This window comes from Tympanuchus pallidicinctus, unplaced genomic scaffold (assembly GCF_026119805.1).
Source record: "Tympanuchus pallidicinctus isolate F22 unplaced genomic scaffold, pur_lepc_1.0 scaffold3, whole genome shotgun sequence".
Taxonomy (NCBI): Eukaryota; Metazoa; Chordata; class Aves; order Galliformes; family Phasianidae; genus Tympanuchus; species Tympanuchus pallidicinctus.
Window position 1 is genome coordinate 75,512,212 of NW_026294747.1, and position 14,326 is coordinate 75,526,537.

Here is a 14,326-nt window from a genome sequence, read left to right on the forward strand (position 1 = left end):
ATTTGTGAAAACTAATGAGTAAAAGGCCCTGTAGAGATCCAAGCTGAAGATACTACCAAGTCTTAAGCGGGCACTAAACCTGTCTCTGGATTTCTGGTGGATTTCATCATTTTCTGAAACTCGATGAGACCTGAAGTTGTTAACAAGATGAGGAACAGTGGAAACAGATCGTATTTTGTGCAGAGAGAATGTTTAAAGTGCTAGAATTCACAGCCCTCGAAACTCCTCCAATCTCTGTCCAAATGTTCATTTTCCCAGTGTTAAGATTTGTTTAAAAACAGAAAGATTTTCCTGAGGGAAACAAAAACTGCTTTGAGTTGCAGTAGTGTCTTACTGCAAAGTGTCAGCCTCAGAGACACTCAGTCTTTTCAGAGAAATAACTGAACAAGTGTTAGTAGTGGAAATTGTTCCAAAAGCTCATTCTTGCAACTGGCTGAATAATTACAAAAAAATCATGCGAGGAATGTCAGCCCAGTTGGTTAAAATGTGACTGGTGTTAGCAGTGTGACAGGATGACAGCTTTGAGAAAAGCTCATGCCAGGTACATCTGTGTCAGACCAGGTATGGATAGTTCTTAGTTTGTTGTATAAGCTCTGGAAATGGGCCTTTTTTTTTTCCTGACTGCATCTGCACTGACTCGAGCAGTGACAGCCTCCTGTTATTCTTCATTGGGTGTGGTGTCCTCGTGCCAGTCACATTTGCCAGCTCGGTTTGTTCTGAGCACAGTTCAGCCCATGTGAGAGTGGTTTCCAGAGGCTTCCCATCCAAACTGCTCCAGCCAGCTAGGTCCATTGCTAATGAACCAGCTGCACACAAGCATCTCAGCCTCCCAGCAGCCCCTGCCAGAGGGAGTTACAAGCAGCTGGGACAGCTGGTGAGCAGTAAGTTGCATAGCCAGCACCGCTCCAGCTGGAGGCATGGGTCTGTCCATAGCCTGTGAATCCTCCATACTGGAGATGGAGCCTCAGACCCCACCTCTCCTTTATCAAGAATCAACCTTAATTGCTTTTAGAGAGCCAGCCTACATTTCCTGGTGCTCCAAGGCCAGATGGAAAAAGCCCTACTATTCGTAATAAAATGTGATCCGAAGACTCGGTGTCATGATCTGGAGGTGGATGCTCTCCTAGGCATCCACAGCTCCATTCAATCTGATTGCAGAGCTTTGAGATATGAGGGCTTAAAGTCATCACTTGCTCAAGGCTGTCTTGAATGTAAGAAGCAATAAAATGTTTCTGAGTGATTTTAATTAAAACATACAGCATTTCCTGTTGGATGCTGCTTACAGGTCAAAGTGTTAGTAATAATCTAAGGCACTGATTTGTGGCATAGTTCAACAAAGATCATTATAAACCTATCATAAAGGCAATTTATCAAGTTCATCTATAATGTAAAACTTGCTCATAGAAAGGTGATCTCTGTAACTTCATGCATCAGATAATACACCTACACACCACTTAAATATGTTAACACCATCTGAATTCTTAGGGATTTTTTTTAAAGTATGAGTAAGTGTTTGAGTGATTCACATATAAAAGATTTGGGCGAACCAAACAGATCAGCCGGGGGAGAGCTGAGTAGGAAGCAGCCTGATTGCCATGGGGACAGAATGGGAACAGATGTGGCTGTGAAGGCAAGGTTGTGCTGAGCTCTCCAGCACTATCAAAATACTATTTTAAGGAATTTTTGAGACACATTAACGCTAGCAGCTGCCTTCCTTCTCAAAAAACTTCATTTTTAGTCATTGTTCCCTGCTTAGCTGTTGCCTTCATTTGTATTGCTTTGTGTTTTTTAGCTGTGGAATTCTAACTGAAAAAATACATACATGCACATACTTTTCAGATAATATGGGTTCGATACTCAGTTCTGCTGGACTTCAGATCTAATGCAAACTCCTTGAGAGATTTTCTCTAATCTTTCTGGAGGAATTTGTCTCCCCCAAGGGCAGTGTTTTTCTAATAAGCTGTCATGTTTTTCTTTTGAAAAATGTTTCCTAAATTGGAAAAAAAAAAAAAAAAAAGTTTTAGATTACACCATGTCACAGAGGGTACAGCTACTGTGAAAAAATGAAGTTTTAAATCTGAAGTTCATTTTTCTTAACTTTTTTAATATATTTTCTTCACGAGCCTGAATCTTTGGTATATTTCAGCAATCCAGCCTTCTGGAACATCTTGACATTTGAGACTGTGGATGTTTTTTAAACTGTTTGATTTGAGAACAGATCCAAAGCACCAAGGGATATCATTTAAGATCATTCAAGAGGTTGTCTTTTAGAAGAATTAGATTCTGAAGTTCCCCTGGATGCAGTATTGGTTGTAAAGCGGTGGTTTGCTACAAAGCCTAAAAAAATTGAAATTAAGTCTTAGTAAAATATTTTGTTCTGTATTCTGCCAAAAATGTAGCAAGGTACTGCTAAATGACATCTGCAGCAATACTATCTATCATCAATAGGAGAAACCATATTTTCAGGCTGCTTTGCAGTATCAGGGCGATAGGCTTTTCCCTATATGAAAGGTCCAGAACACAATGGTCGCTAATCCTGCTATACAAATGAGATCTGGCAAGATTGAAAGTACCTTGCCATGTTTATGCATTGGCAAAGTACCATCTTGATTCATTTATTTGGATGCTAATAATACTATTTAGTGTGTGGTTTTTTTTAAGATCTGAAATGGGGCAAAATTAATTAAAAGATGCCTGAGGGTTCTAATTTTCTCAAGGAATTCTATGACTCTGTTCTACTGTCATCTCTTAAATGCTGTTTCTTAAAACAGATCATAGCATGTGTGATGTGCCACACCTCAGGGATGCTGTAAGGCATAAAACAAAAGGGTTACTGTAAAGGAATATAATGACAACAAAAAGTGCTGTGTTACTTCAATGCTTAGTAGTGTGACAAATACAAAATTGGTTTCCCTCTTCCTTTGATAAACATAAGTTTGAATATTTAAATGGAGAAGAAATACTAGAAAATAACTTTTCAAGAAAACTGACGAAGGTTTTGTATTGTCTGAAGTTTCCAAGTTGTCACTAGCTAAGGGACTAAATGCAGTGGTATAAAAGAGTGCACTACAGAGCTGAAGTAATTGTGATAGTCAGTTGTACACTAGGCTTCAGATTGCTAAGAGGGATTAAACATTTGAGTTTTTTATTTCTTGAGAATTTGCTTAAACTAGTCTATCTGTTGTTTCAGCCCATTGCAATGTGACAGGTTTGAAGGTTTTTCTCCTAGCTTTCTTTTGTCATCAAATCCTAGAAGCTGCTGATGGTCAGGGTCAGGAGGTTGGTACTTTGTGCATAGTCTAGATAAACCTGTTTTCTCCCATCCTATCAGAAGCTCTCAGTGTTTTTAGTGCAGAACTACAAACTTGCTGTACTTTTTTTCGCTGTTAGTTTACTTTTCTGTGCTACTTTTCAGTAGAATTAGAAACATGGGGTAAGACAGTACCTGTGGATCTGGTAGTGTCCCAGCTGGCATACTAATACTAGGAAATGTGACTCCTAGTCTTGCTGCTGTGATGCTCATGTATGTAATGATAAACAGTAATTAGGTATAAGATAGATACTCAACTTAGTATAGACTTAAACCAACAATGATCTTCTTTTTGCTGACGATAATATAGTGGACCACAACCTGCTTGATATCCTCTATGTCTGCATTGCCTTGGCACAGCAACAAGAGGTCTCCCTGCGATCTTTAGCTCCTAGCAGTCTACTGAGAACTGAGGAAGAAAAGAAGCCCCAGTCGGCCATGCTGTGACCGTCGGCTTACATGTGGGCTGTAATACCACTTGGCAGACCTAAATGAGTGCCTGAGAAGGATTAAGGCAGTTCTGGCAAGCATGGTTCCTGAATTCTTCTTTTTCCTGTAAGTTTTAGATTTGATGTTTAGAACTGTTTTTTTACTTGAAAATATTTGAATATTTTTAATTTTGTATATCTACAGAACTTAGTAATATATGGAAATATGGTGTTGAACACATGCATCCAGCATAAAAAATCTATATATGTATAAATAAAAACCCACCCACAAAACCATACTGTAAAGAATTTACATCTTTTAGTATTTGTCTCCAGCAAATATGTTCTTATTTACAGGTGTAATCTGTATTTACTTAGTATGTCAGCTCCATCTCTGCTAATGTCTAAGAGTACACACAAGAAGGATCAGTTCCAAATGCCTTGACCAGGAGGTGAAAAGCTTCAGTGGCAGTTTGTGCTTTAGTAGATATCAGAGGATCTCCATGGAAGCCTTTCCTATGAGAGATTAATTTTTAGTACGTACTAAATCATGCTTGTTTCAAGATACCTTACCTTCTTTGGATTAAAAACATAAAACCTATAGGAGTCCTGGTATACAAGAAATTACTGAATGTGTGAGCAAATGATTATAAACAGTCCAATTTCTTAAGTTTAATAAGTTACTGTTATCCTGAAAGTTAAGCTGAAGGATCTACCTTGCTTTTATAGAAAGGAAGAATCTTATACATGTGCTACTGCATCAGCTAGTGAGGAGCAGTTCCTTGCTGCAAACAAGTTCATTGTTTATGTTTCTCTGTCCACAGCCTACTTTCTCACTGCAGAGCTCTGGACTTCCCTGGAACTGGATAGACAGGCCTAAATTTGAAGCTTTTCCAAATCTGTGTGATAGAGCTTTTTGTTTAGGAATAAAAACACGGAGGAAAAAGAATGAGAAATAAGTGAAATTAGTCATACTGTAGATGGGAGCATAGAGATGTAAAGGTATGTCTTACGCTGTAGTAACTGAAGCTCGGGTTATAAATTTGTACTTGTATGGGTTTATCTATCTCAGGTTATGCTGGCAGTAAGACAGGAGACAGTGCAGCACTGTTAGTGGTATAGTTAACAAGCAGGTCAGGAAGGCTTTGTGTCCTCAACTTCAAGGCTTATGGAGATGTACAAAGCTGTCAGTGCTTCAAATATAAATGTACCTTTACTGTTCCTGTGTAACAAATGGTGCCTAGCAGTGATTGTATGCCAGTTTACTGTAATTCTAGTTGGTTCATCATCCTTTTTATGTTTATAAGGTACTTAAGGCAGCTCCTACAAATCTATCAGTGACTTGGCACTGGATTGTTTTGAATACGGGTGTGCCCCGGAGGTTGCAGTCTACCTTTCAGTGCACGTTTGATTCTTGGTAAGGGAAGGTATGCTTTCCAGTCTTTACCAGGAATGATCCATATCACTCCCATTCATTTGCACAACCTTCTGCTTAGCAGGACTTACTAGCTGTTCTCTGAATGTTGCTAATTAGATGGTCCTCCTAGTTTCCTACCATGAAAACAGTTCATGTTTTGACCTACGCATTTGAGGTCCTTTGTTCATAGCTGTTATTCTTCAGAGAAAGAAACCCAAAATAGTATCATTTCAAGTGTATGTTGCTTTTAAGTATGGTACTTTGTGTATAATGAATCCACTGATCTTCTTATTTGTGATGATATATTGAAGATAATTTAATAGCTTGTACTTGATATGTTTAAATGCTTGACTTTACTCAGTAGTCAAAATACGTTGATAGATGATGTGGATATCATACTGACACTTCTCAGACCAACACGTTGTACACTTCTCAGAGGCAGCTTGCGAAGCAATCAAGTTCTATGCTAGGATGTCTGCATCCAAACTGGAACATCAAAAAATTCATGTTAATTATTATGTTTGTGACAGAAATGATACAGCATGGTCATGTAGCAAAAGATGATATAATTATTGAACAGTACATAATTCCAAAGCAGAAATATTTATAATTGCAGATATATCTAGCTACATTCTGCAAATACCTACAATTAGTTTCTACTTTGCTATTTGCTGAATGGAGAAAGTCTGGCTCTCTTATGAATCAGTTAGCTTCTGTTCAGTCACATAGAAGTAATAATTTTCTATTTAAAGTTATGTGAGAGGCATTGCTTCTGTGGCTTCAGTTTTGATGGATGTGAACTGGGAAGTAAACTCTTGTCATATTTGCTTCTGTTCTCATCTGAGTGCTATTTTTTTTCTTAACTGTAAAACGTATCTGTAATATATGTTAATTTTATGCCAAAATATATAGTTCTGCTTGGGTTTTCTGTCATTTTCCATTTCAGTTTCAGCGGTCTGTTTAAGCAGTTGCCTTCCACGCAGCCATGCCTCTGAAATTCTATTTCATAAGTCAGTTGTGTCCGTGTGAGGTTTCAAAATATCAGTTTTTGTACCAAGAATTTTATTCATATAATCATCATTCATTACCCTGGCAAATGTCATCTCCCCTTTGACTTCAGTGCCATCCACCTTGTTCCCTCAGTGCCAATCAAAATGTAGCTATTCCAATTGCCTTTAGAGGAACTACTACACATCCAGCCCAGCTGCTATCCTTTCTCTGGTATCAAACACCAGTTATTGTTGTATTGAGACATTTTAAGACTCTGTTCTTCCAGATAATGAACCCCACACAAATGAAATCCAACTGTTTTTGATATTCAGTGGGTAAACACTATGGGTAAATTTATATTTATAATCTTGGAAATCTAGATTGTAGAGTCCTATTAATCATCCTAGATAATATTTTTGAAAAAAAAAAATTGCAAAGACTAGTTTGGTTGCTATTTATTTTTTTTTACATGCAAAGAGAAGTCCTAGACTGGTTGTACCTTTTAATATCTCTCCTCAAATATACTTTGCTGTGGTTAAAATGAAACTTTTGAATAAACACACAAGCAAATTATCCTGTTAGTACCAAGAGAATTGCATTAATTGTTTGTGTGAGAGATCCAAAGTGGAGAGTTCAGAATGTTAGTAGTGGCAAGTAGTCAAGATCATTGCTTCTTATATGCCTGCAGTGAATGTGATTGAAAATAATTTTTTTCTGAATGCTCAGTGAGGTTTATGGGATGAAAATATTGATCTCAGTCTACTGAGCTGGGATTAATTTCACCTAACTTCACATGTCTGACAACTAGACATCAAGGTGTGAATTATTTGCTGTAGATTGCCCGTGAGGTGAAATAGAGGGTTTCCTTGATCTATCTGGCTTCCTCCAGTAATTACGATGGGAGCCCAAGATGAGTTTCATAGATTTTGACTTTCAGATGCCTAAATTAGGGACAGGGTAATTCTGTCTTTACTGAAGGTGATGGATGACCCTGTGAGCTTAGCAGTAGCGTGCATCATGTGCTGTTAATGACAAGCTTAGTGGGGAGGCCTATGTGAATGTATGGACTGAACTCTGCTCTGCTTAGGGGATGTGTAGGACAAGCCCATTGGTGAGCTGCTCTGATTGTCACGTTCCTTTGTTTCTCCAATGAATTTTAGATGGAAAAAAGTAATCACATTTCTTCCCAAGAAGCTGCATATGAGCTGTGCAAACTATAGTGACTGTATGTGTTCTGTGTGATAATGCCTTGGTGTCATTTTGTAATTTGATTATGCATTTAAACTGTAAACTGTTAGAACTACTTTTTTTTTTCTTTGTTTTTTTTTGGTTAAAAAGTCTTTGTTTCACTGAGCCCAGTATTAATGTACTCCAGATTCTGTTTCTTTTGCAGAGTAACAGATGTTCACAGTTTGGTGCAATTTTCAGATGAGCAATGTTGTTTATAATAAATTTTCTTGAGACCACCCAACTCATTTCACTTGTAACTTGAACTGTATCCAACTGCTGATCTCAGGAGATGTAAGTGAGATGTAATAATTCTGTGCCTCGCCCAGTTCAAAAGACATGACTTAGTATAGATGGAATTTAAATATCTATACCTTCAATCAACATAGAAAGTCAAAGTTTTATCTTGCTTGCTGCAAAAAATGGTGGTGGAAATTGCAGCATTCTAGCTTTCACTCATTAAGTATTCATAGGGTGTGAGGATACATAATGACAAGATGTGCAGGAAATAAAATCAGAAAACAAAGATGAACAGGTGAGAAAACATAACACAGCAAGTAGAACAACTCCATTGAAGTTTTTCCAGAAAAAATGCAAATTTATTAAATACAGAATAAAGAGAAATATTGTATTAAATAAAACATGCAAGGAGATGTAGGGATAGCACAGAATGCATTGTGATTTGTTGGGAACAAGGGCAACGCATTGTTTGCTGCACAAACAAAACCACAGTGTGGTTTTCAGATGTCTATCTGGAATGTTATATTTAGTCTCAGGCATTTAACAGCAAAAATGTTGTTGATAGCAGTTAAATATGTTAGAAAGCAAATACTGAGGAACTTCGGGATACTGAAAGTGAACTTTAATTCATGTCTTTGCATTTATTAGAAGCCCTGTAGACTCAATTGTATCAGTTGTGTGAAAATATGGAATGTCTCCCCAAGGGAAAGAGGAGCACTGAATGACTTGAGAGTGTGAAAATTAAACAAACTGTTCTGAATTGGGCTACAAGAGGTACTGAATGAATCAGATCTCCTTTTTTTTTTCCCCTGACATTTATTGTGCTTTATACTTAACATTTAGTACAGTGTTATTTTGAAATTATAAACTGAGAACTCAGGAAAAAGCACTGTGAGGTTCCTATGGCAACCGTAGTGTGCACATTCTCTGTATGAATGTTGCAATTACTCTAATGTGACATTGTGTTACTGAGACCTGCTATTTGGCAGGTATGTATTTCACTTTGTGAATTAATTGATAAATTTAGAGATGGTTCTAAATGGCATGGAAGTCAATGAAACTTTTTTTTTTTCCTAATAGAATAACTACCCTGTGATGCTAGACATTATTCCATATTTCTTGAAAGCACCTTGTATGGAGCATTCCGAGATGCACTTCTTATGGTGTTTAGACACAGTAACACTCTGCCCTGTCCTCTGACAGCAATCATTCTCCAGTCAGATCACAAGGATTTTTCCAATGGTGTGCGGTTATGCTACAGCCACCAGTGTGTAAATACCCAGCCTAGGGGATGCTCTGATCCCCTGGCTCTCAATGGCTTTTGTGTTTGCTTAACAGCTCACCAGTAATAAAGTTGCTATTTAAGCATCTCCCTTTCAGCTGAAGCCAGAAATACCAAATGCAGAGGAAACAGTGTTGCTGTGAAGACTGCTGAAAGAGATTTTTTTTTTTAATTAAAAATAAACAAATTCATTAATTGCTATACCTCACTGGTCTTTTTTTTTTCTTTTTTCTTTTTCCTTTTTTTCTTTTTTCCTTTTTTTTCTTTTTTCTTCTTTCTTTTTCAGCTAGCAACCAAGGGCCAACTGCCCCTTTCAACTGCTGTGTGTTGGTTGTTACTGAAATTCTAGCCTTTCTCATTTGGAAATGAAAAAATATTTTGTCACTGCCTTGGTTACACACTCCGTGATAGATATTAGAATCTTCTTTTTATAGTCTAATACTACTCTTGACCTGAATATGTCCCTGACTTTTGAAGAATGACCTGGCCTGCTCTGCAACAAAAGGCCTATGCATTTAAGGCTTAAATGTTCCCTGCCTCTGCTTATTATTTAGTTTTAAAATAATCTTATGAGGAATCAGTTGCTTTGTTATTTTTTCTGTTACTCTTGCAAAAATAAGAGAAATGTTGGAATTTATATTAGAAGACATATGGATGTAACTCTCATTCCAGCTCTAGCTCTGTTTCCCAGGAAATGAATCAGAGCAGCATGAAAAACATCTAGAGCTCCTATATCTGCTGCAGAAAAAGTGAAGACAGGGCTACATTCTGTCTTCTTAAGGCAATGACTGCTATGGATGTGCAGAGCTGTGCTACGGGATTTTTTTAAGGGAGTGGAATTGGAGCAAAAGTGAATTCTTCTGGTGGGTCTCCAGTACACAAACCTGGACAAATTCTCCTCTGGGCCATTGCTTACAGTTACGTAGGAAGGCTGCTGAGACCATGCATGGCTGCTGGGGTTGTAGCATTGCTGGTGACCAAGTGGCTGCTGTGGCACTATTAGAAGCCCTGGGGCTCTGCCTGGGCTGGGAGCACCAGCAGGTGCAGCTCCCATCTGCACAGGAGAAGTGCAGAGGCATGTGGCTGGAACCATGCCACCCTGCTGCTAACCCTGCAGTCCACCAGGAAGTCCTCACCTACCTCAGAGCTCCTGCTGCTGTCTCACTGGTTATTTTTGAAAAGTTTGACTTCAGAGCATTGGGTTTATTTATGAAAAAAAAAAAAAGCAAATGTATTCTCAAGTTACATTTTCAGCAGTTATTCGTAATGGCAAAGCTTATGGGTTATTAGTGAACTGCAGGGTCATGTAGCACTGCAGCTACTAATAAAGGTGGACCAGCCCTATCTCTTGTGAGTAGGGAGATTAGAGTAGCACATGCACCAATTTCTCAAAAAAAACCATATTAATTATACTTAATTTTGCTGTTGCTTTCTTTAGGGAAGTCATACAGACTTGCTGTGACTACGTATTTTTTAATTTCCTCCCTCATTTACATTGTGTGCTGCTATTAGTCAGTTTAAACTAGAGCTTGTCTGAGAATTTTCCATCAGAACTGACATCAGTTGCAAATGTCTGTAAAGCAAATATATCTAAAGAAAAAGTTGTACTGAAGGTTGTTTATTTATTTATTTGTTTGTTTGTTTGTTTGTTTTTTGTAGATACCTTTCCTAGCAGGAAAATCGAAGCATGCTATTCTGCTGGGATAAGGTCATTCTGAGTGATTGACAGTATTTTGATTTACTGAATTGCTCTCATGGATTTTATGTTCATGTTAGTGGAAAAAGAAGAAATAAACTCTTGAAACTGTATGGCCATACACATCTATGCTGTAACTTTGCTGCATAGAAAATGATAATTACAAAGCATTTTCCAGGAAAAAGCGTGAATGAATTTCTTCTTTCATAGCTGAGTGTGAGTGACAGACAAAGGTACATTTTGTCTGTGTTTATAAAAACTCTTCTGCAAAAAGAATGTACTTACAGGTGTTTTGTCAGATGCAGAGTTGCGCCTGTTCTCATGTTTTGGAAGGGACAAATATGTTACACTTTTCATGCTAAGGAAGAGCAACCAAGGGAACGTCACTTATTAAAAAAACCAAAAAAACAATATTATCTAGTTGAGTGAATCCTGAAGTTTGATCTTAGTGTTAATACAATCAGGAGATAGTAGGAGCCACAGGAATTAATGTCTTTCTGTCATAAATCAGTGCTAATAATTATTTGAGTATCCAAATATCCAGTATCCAAGACTGTGAAAGATAAAAATACTGTTAATATTTTTATACTTCTATTTTATACTGCTACATCCAGTTTCAAAGTTTTGTCTTTTTTCTTTCAGAATGATCAGTCTATGCAAGATATGCAGATAATGGGAGGAGATGATCTTTCAAAGCTGACTGGAAAGGTTTGTTAATTTTAAAATTCAGAAAGTAAATCCATCCACTACAAGTGGTTGAGAAAAGCTGTGTAATTTTGCACATGAACTGTCATTTTCAAGACAGATACTAATACTGCAATCAAAGAAATATATTCATCTCCACTGAATTGCTGTAATGCCATTGCATTCAGATTGCAGATGCCTCCAAAGGTCAGAAGTGGCCCCTTCATCCCAATAGTGTAGGGATTTGCCAAATAGTTCCATGTATACCATCACTGATACTGCGGGCAAAAATTGTGCTGGAATGCCTCCCCAGGGCTTATTTGTGTTCTGAGCCTTGTATTTTCTACTCTTGGTGGGTGCATGCAAGCAAAGTGCAGTTTGAGTATCCCTGTCAATTTCAGCATATGAGGGATTTAAGATAATTTTGCCTGCTGTACAAAGTGCAGCAGTAGTACCTTTCACTCAGCTAATCAAATGGGATTTTTTTATTTCAACATCAGGTGGTCTGTATGACTGAATTTGCTTTGCACTATGATTATACACTGTGGTAATGAAATGGAGTGGTTTGAGCCAGTGAAAAGGCTATTTTCATCCAACCATGATGATACAAAGCAGTGCTTTGAAGAGGAAGGAAGGCTGATTTCATTAGGCAAATGGTCTGTGTGGAAAATGGTCAGAAATGGATTCTTTACTTATGCATTAAGGCAACATAATACTAGTTTTGTTATTCGTACTGTTCATGCAGTTACTTTTGTATTAGTTGGCACTAAATATCTTCTTCAAAGCAGTCAAATGTAGCTAGCACTAGCTATCTCATGTGCTTTGTTGTACTGTCGCACACGAAAAAGAATAGAAAAAGTAAATGTTGAATATTTCTTTAGTATTAAATAGATCTGGATGCAGCTAGAACTTCAATAAAAAATGCTAGTATTCTCCAAATATCTTAGTGATACGCATGTCCTCAGTTTACACTTCTAAATTCTGATGGGTGGGTGTTTTTTGCAAATTATCCTGAAAGCGTTCATCATGTTCTTGTGAAATAGTAATTCATTTGCTGCTCTCTAATACCAGTTGCTGGAGTAACCTGTTCTTCTACAATGGTTTTACATATGTTTCTCTACTTCACAGGAGAACTGTCAGTGCACCTATAATTTCTCCTTCCCAGGTAGTCCAAGCCCTTTCTTATCTTCTTGGCCAGCCCCTTTCTCATCTTCAAATGCAAATTTTTCTTGATGAGACCCTGGTGAGACAAATCCTAGTTTCGGCTGTTTATATCTTTTCCAGACACAGCCTAGCATAATTTGAATTCTCTGGGGCAAAATACTACTTTTTGTATTGGATCTTTTGTGTACATATACATGTGAGTGAGAAGGAAAAATTTAGCCCAAGTAGTTCTGCTCCTGCCAAAAATGAAGTACTGTGTTTCCTCATATTGAAAATCCTGGTGACCTTTTCTTATTGGCACTACCCCCTGCTCCCAGGTTTGGAGCAGAGACAAAAGATGTGGCTATCGAGAAGCTAGAAGGAGAAGGCCAAGAAGCAGTAATGTTTGGGATTGTGTTGGGAAAAGAGACAGGATCCTGGATAAGTGTGGATGCGCTGATTTGGGAACCACAGTGGTTACTGATTAGGGATGAAGCCCTTTGTTAGAAGCTGGGTGCAGAGAGGCTGGAAAGGAGAATGGGATGGGATGAAACAGAACATGGTCTGACTTGCTGAAAGGGCATGTACAGAGGTTGTATGTGTGGTTGTCTCTGCTGATGAGTGAACAACTGAATTGCACTGTCACTAGAAGACGTGAAGATGGGGTTTCCTTAAGACCTGTTTTTCTGATTGCAGATTTGAACAAGGCTTGAGCTCAAATGCTTGGACTTGTGCGTCTAACGTTGGATATATGAAGGAGTAGCCTTATGTCCACTGATGCCAATTCTTCCATCTGTTGTTGACTTAAGCAATTAGTGGAAGTATTTAGCATGTTTTGCTAATCAATCATTTGTGGACTGATTCAGAGCCTCCAACAGTCAGTGTAAATCTTTTCCTGAAGTGTGTTTTAGTACCTTAGTTTAGCTTCTGGCTTTTAAAACTGCTGGCTTTAAAGACACTGGATGAATTAGTGGAAGGCTTATGGGTGGAATTCAACTTTCCTGCTTCTAAGTCAGCTAAATGCTTCTGACTTCTTGGAACACTTATTATAGAAAATTGTAATTATATTGAAAAATTAATATGGCAGGTTAAATCATATTCACTAAATAATCATGGAAAGTGTTTCTGAGAGTGCCTGTAAGTTCCATTAACTTTTTGTAAGACTAGAGGCCATAAATAACTTCTAACAGAAAAATACAGAAAAGATTCTGAGATTCAGATCTTAAATTGTTCTTCATTAAGTAATAATACCTTGAACTATGACTACCCAAAAATCTTAGTGAAAAGCTGAATCATTTCTTTGTGTGGAAAAAAAAAATTAAAAATCGAGTATAATTATGAACATGCTATGCTGTAACAATGCTTTTTTTCTTAGAAAGCTTAAAGACAGTTAAACTTTTTTTAAAAAGAAAATTTAAAAAAATAGCAGTTAAGGGTAAAAGCTCTTTGGAAGGAAGAATTTCTCCTCTGTATCTCTGTAGAATATGCTCTTGTTTTGAAAATATTAAAAGACCAGAAAAAAAATGTATAATGATCCAAATAATGAAAAAGAGAGGTATTAACACAGAGACCCAAACTACCTGAAAAGAGGTAATCCACAATTTGACATTCTTATGTGAAGAAGGTCACAGAAGCAAAAATTAAGATTTCAGTGATAAGAACTATCAGTGAAGGTACTTGGAAAATGAGTCCTGATACTTAAGACTCTAATGCTTTGTAACTGTTCATTTCTATGCAGATAAAATGTAATTTCATTACATCTCCTTTAAGGTTGAAAGTGATGAACGTAAAATTTCTCAGTAGTTAATTTCATAGTTAGGCAAATACTTAGCTTTCAATTGCTCTATAGTTAAAATGTTCATGTGGGTAAAAATTATCATGAGTATTTGTAAAGATGGATACATTTTGA

General features: G+C 37.4%; 1 protein-coding gene across 4 annotated transcripts in view; it reads left to right on the top strand.

Moving 5' to 3' along the window:
- Window positions 1-14,326, top strand: part of PRTFDC1 (phosphoribosyl transferase domain containing 1) — a 44,883-nt gene that overhangs the window by 14,287 nt on the left and 16,270 nt on the right. For 3 of the 4 annotated variants that reach the window (XM_052695320.1, XM_052695318.1, XM_052695316.1), the window contains one exon: window positions 11,233-11,298. The exons of the other annotated variant lie outside the window; for it this stretch is intronic. In XM_052695320.1, coding sequence (XP_052551280.1) covers window positions 11,233-11,298 — 66 coding nt within the window. The remainder of the gene's footprint in view (window positions 1-11,232; window positions 11,299-14,326) is intronic. 4 annotated transcript variants of the gene reach the window in all.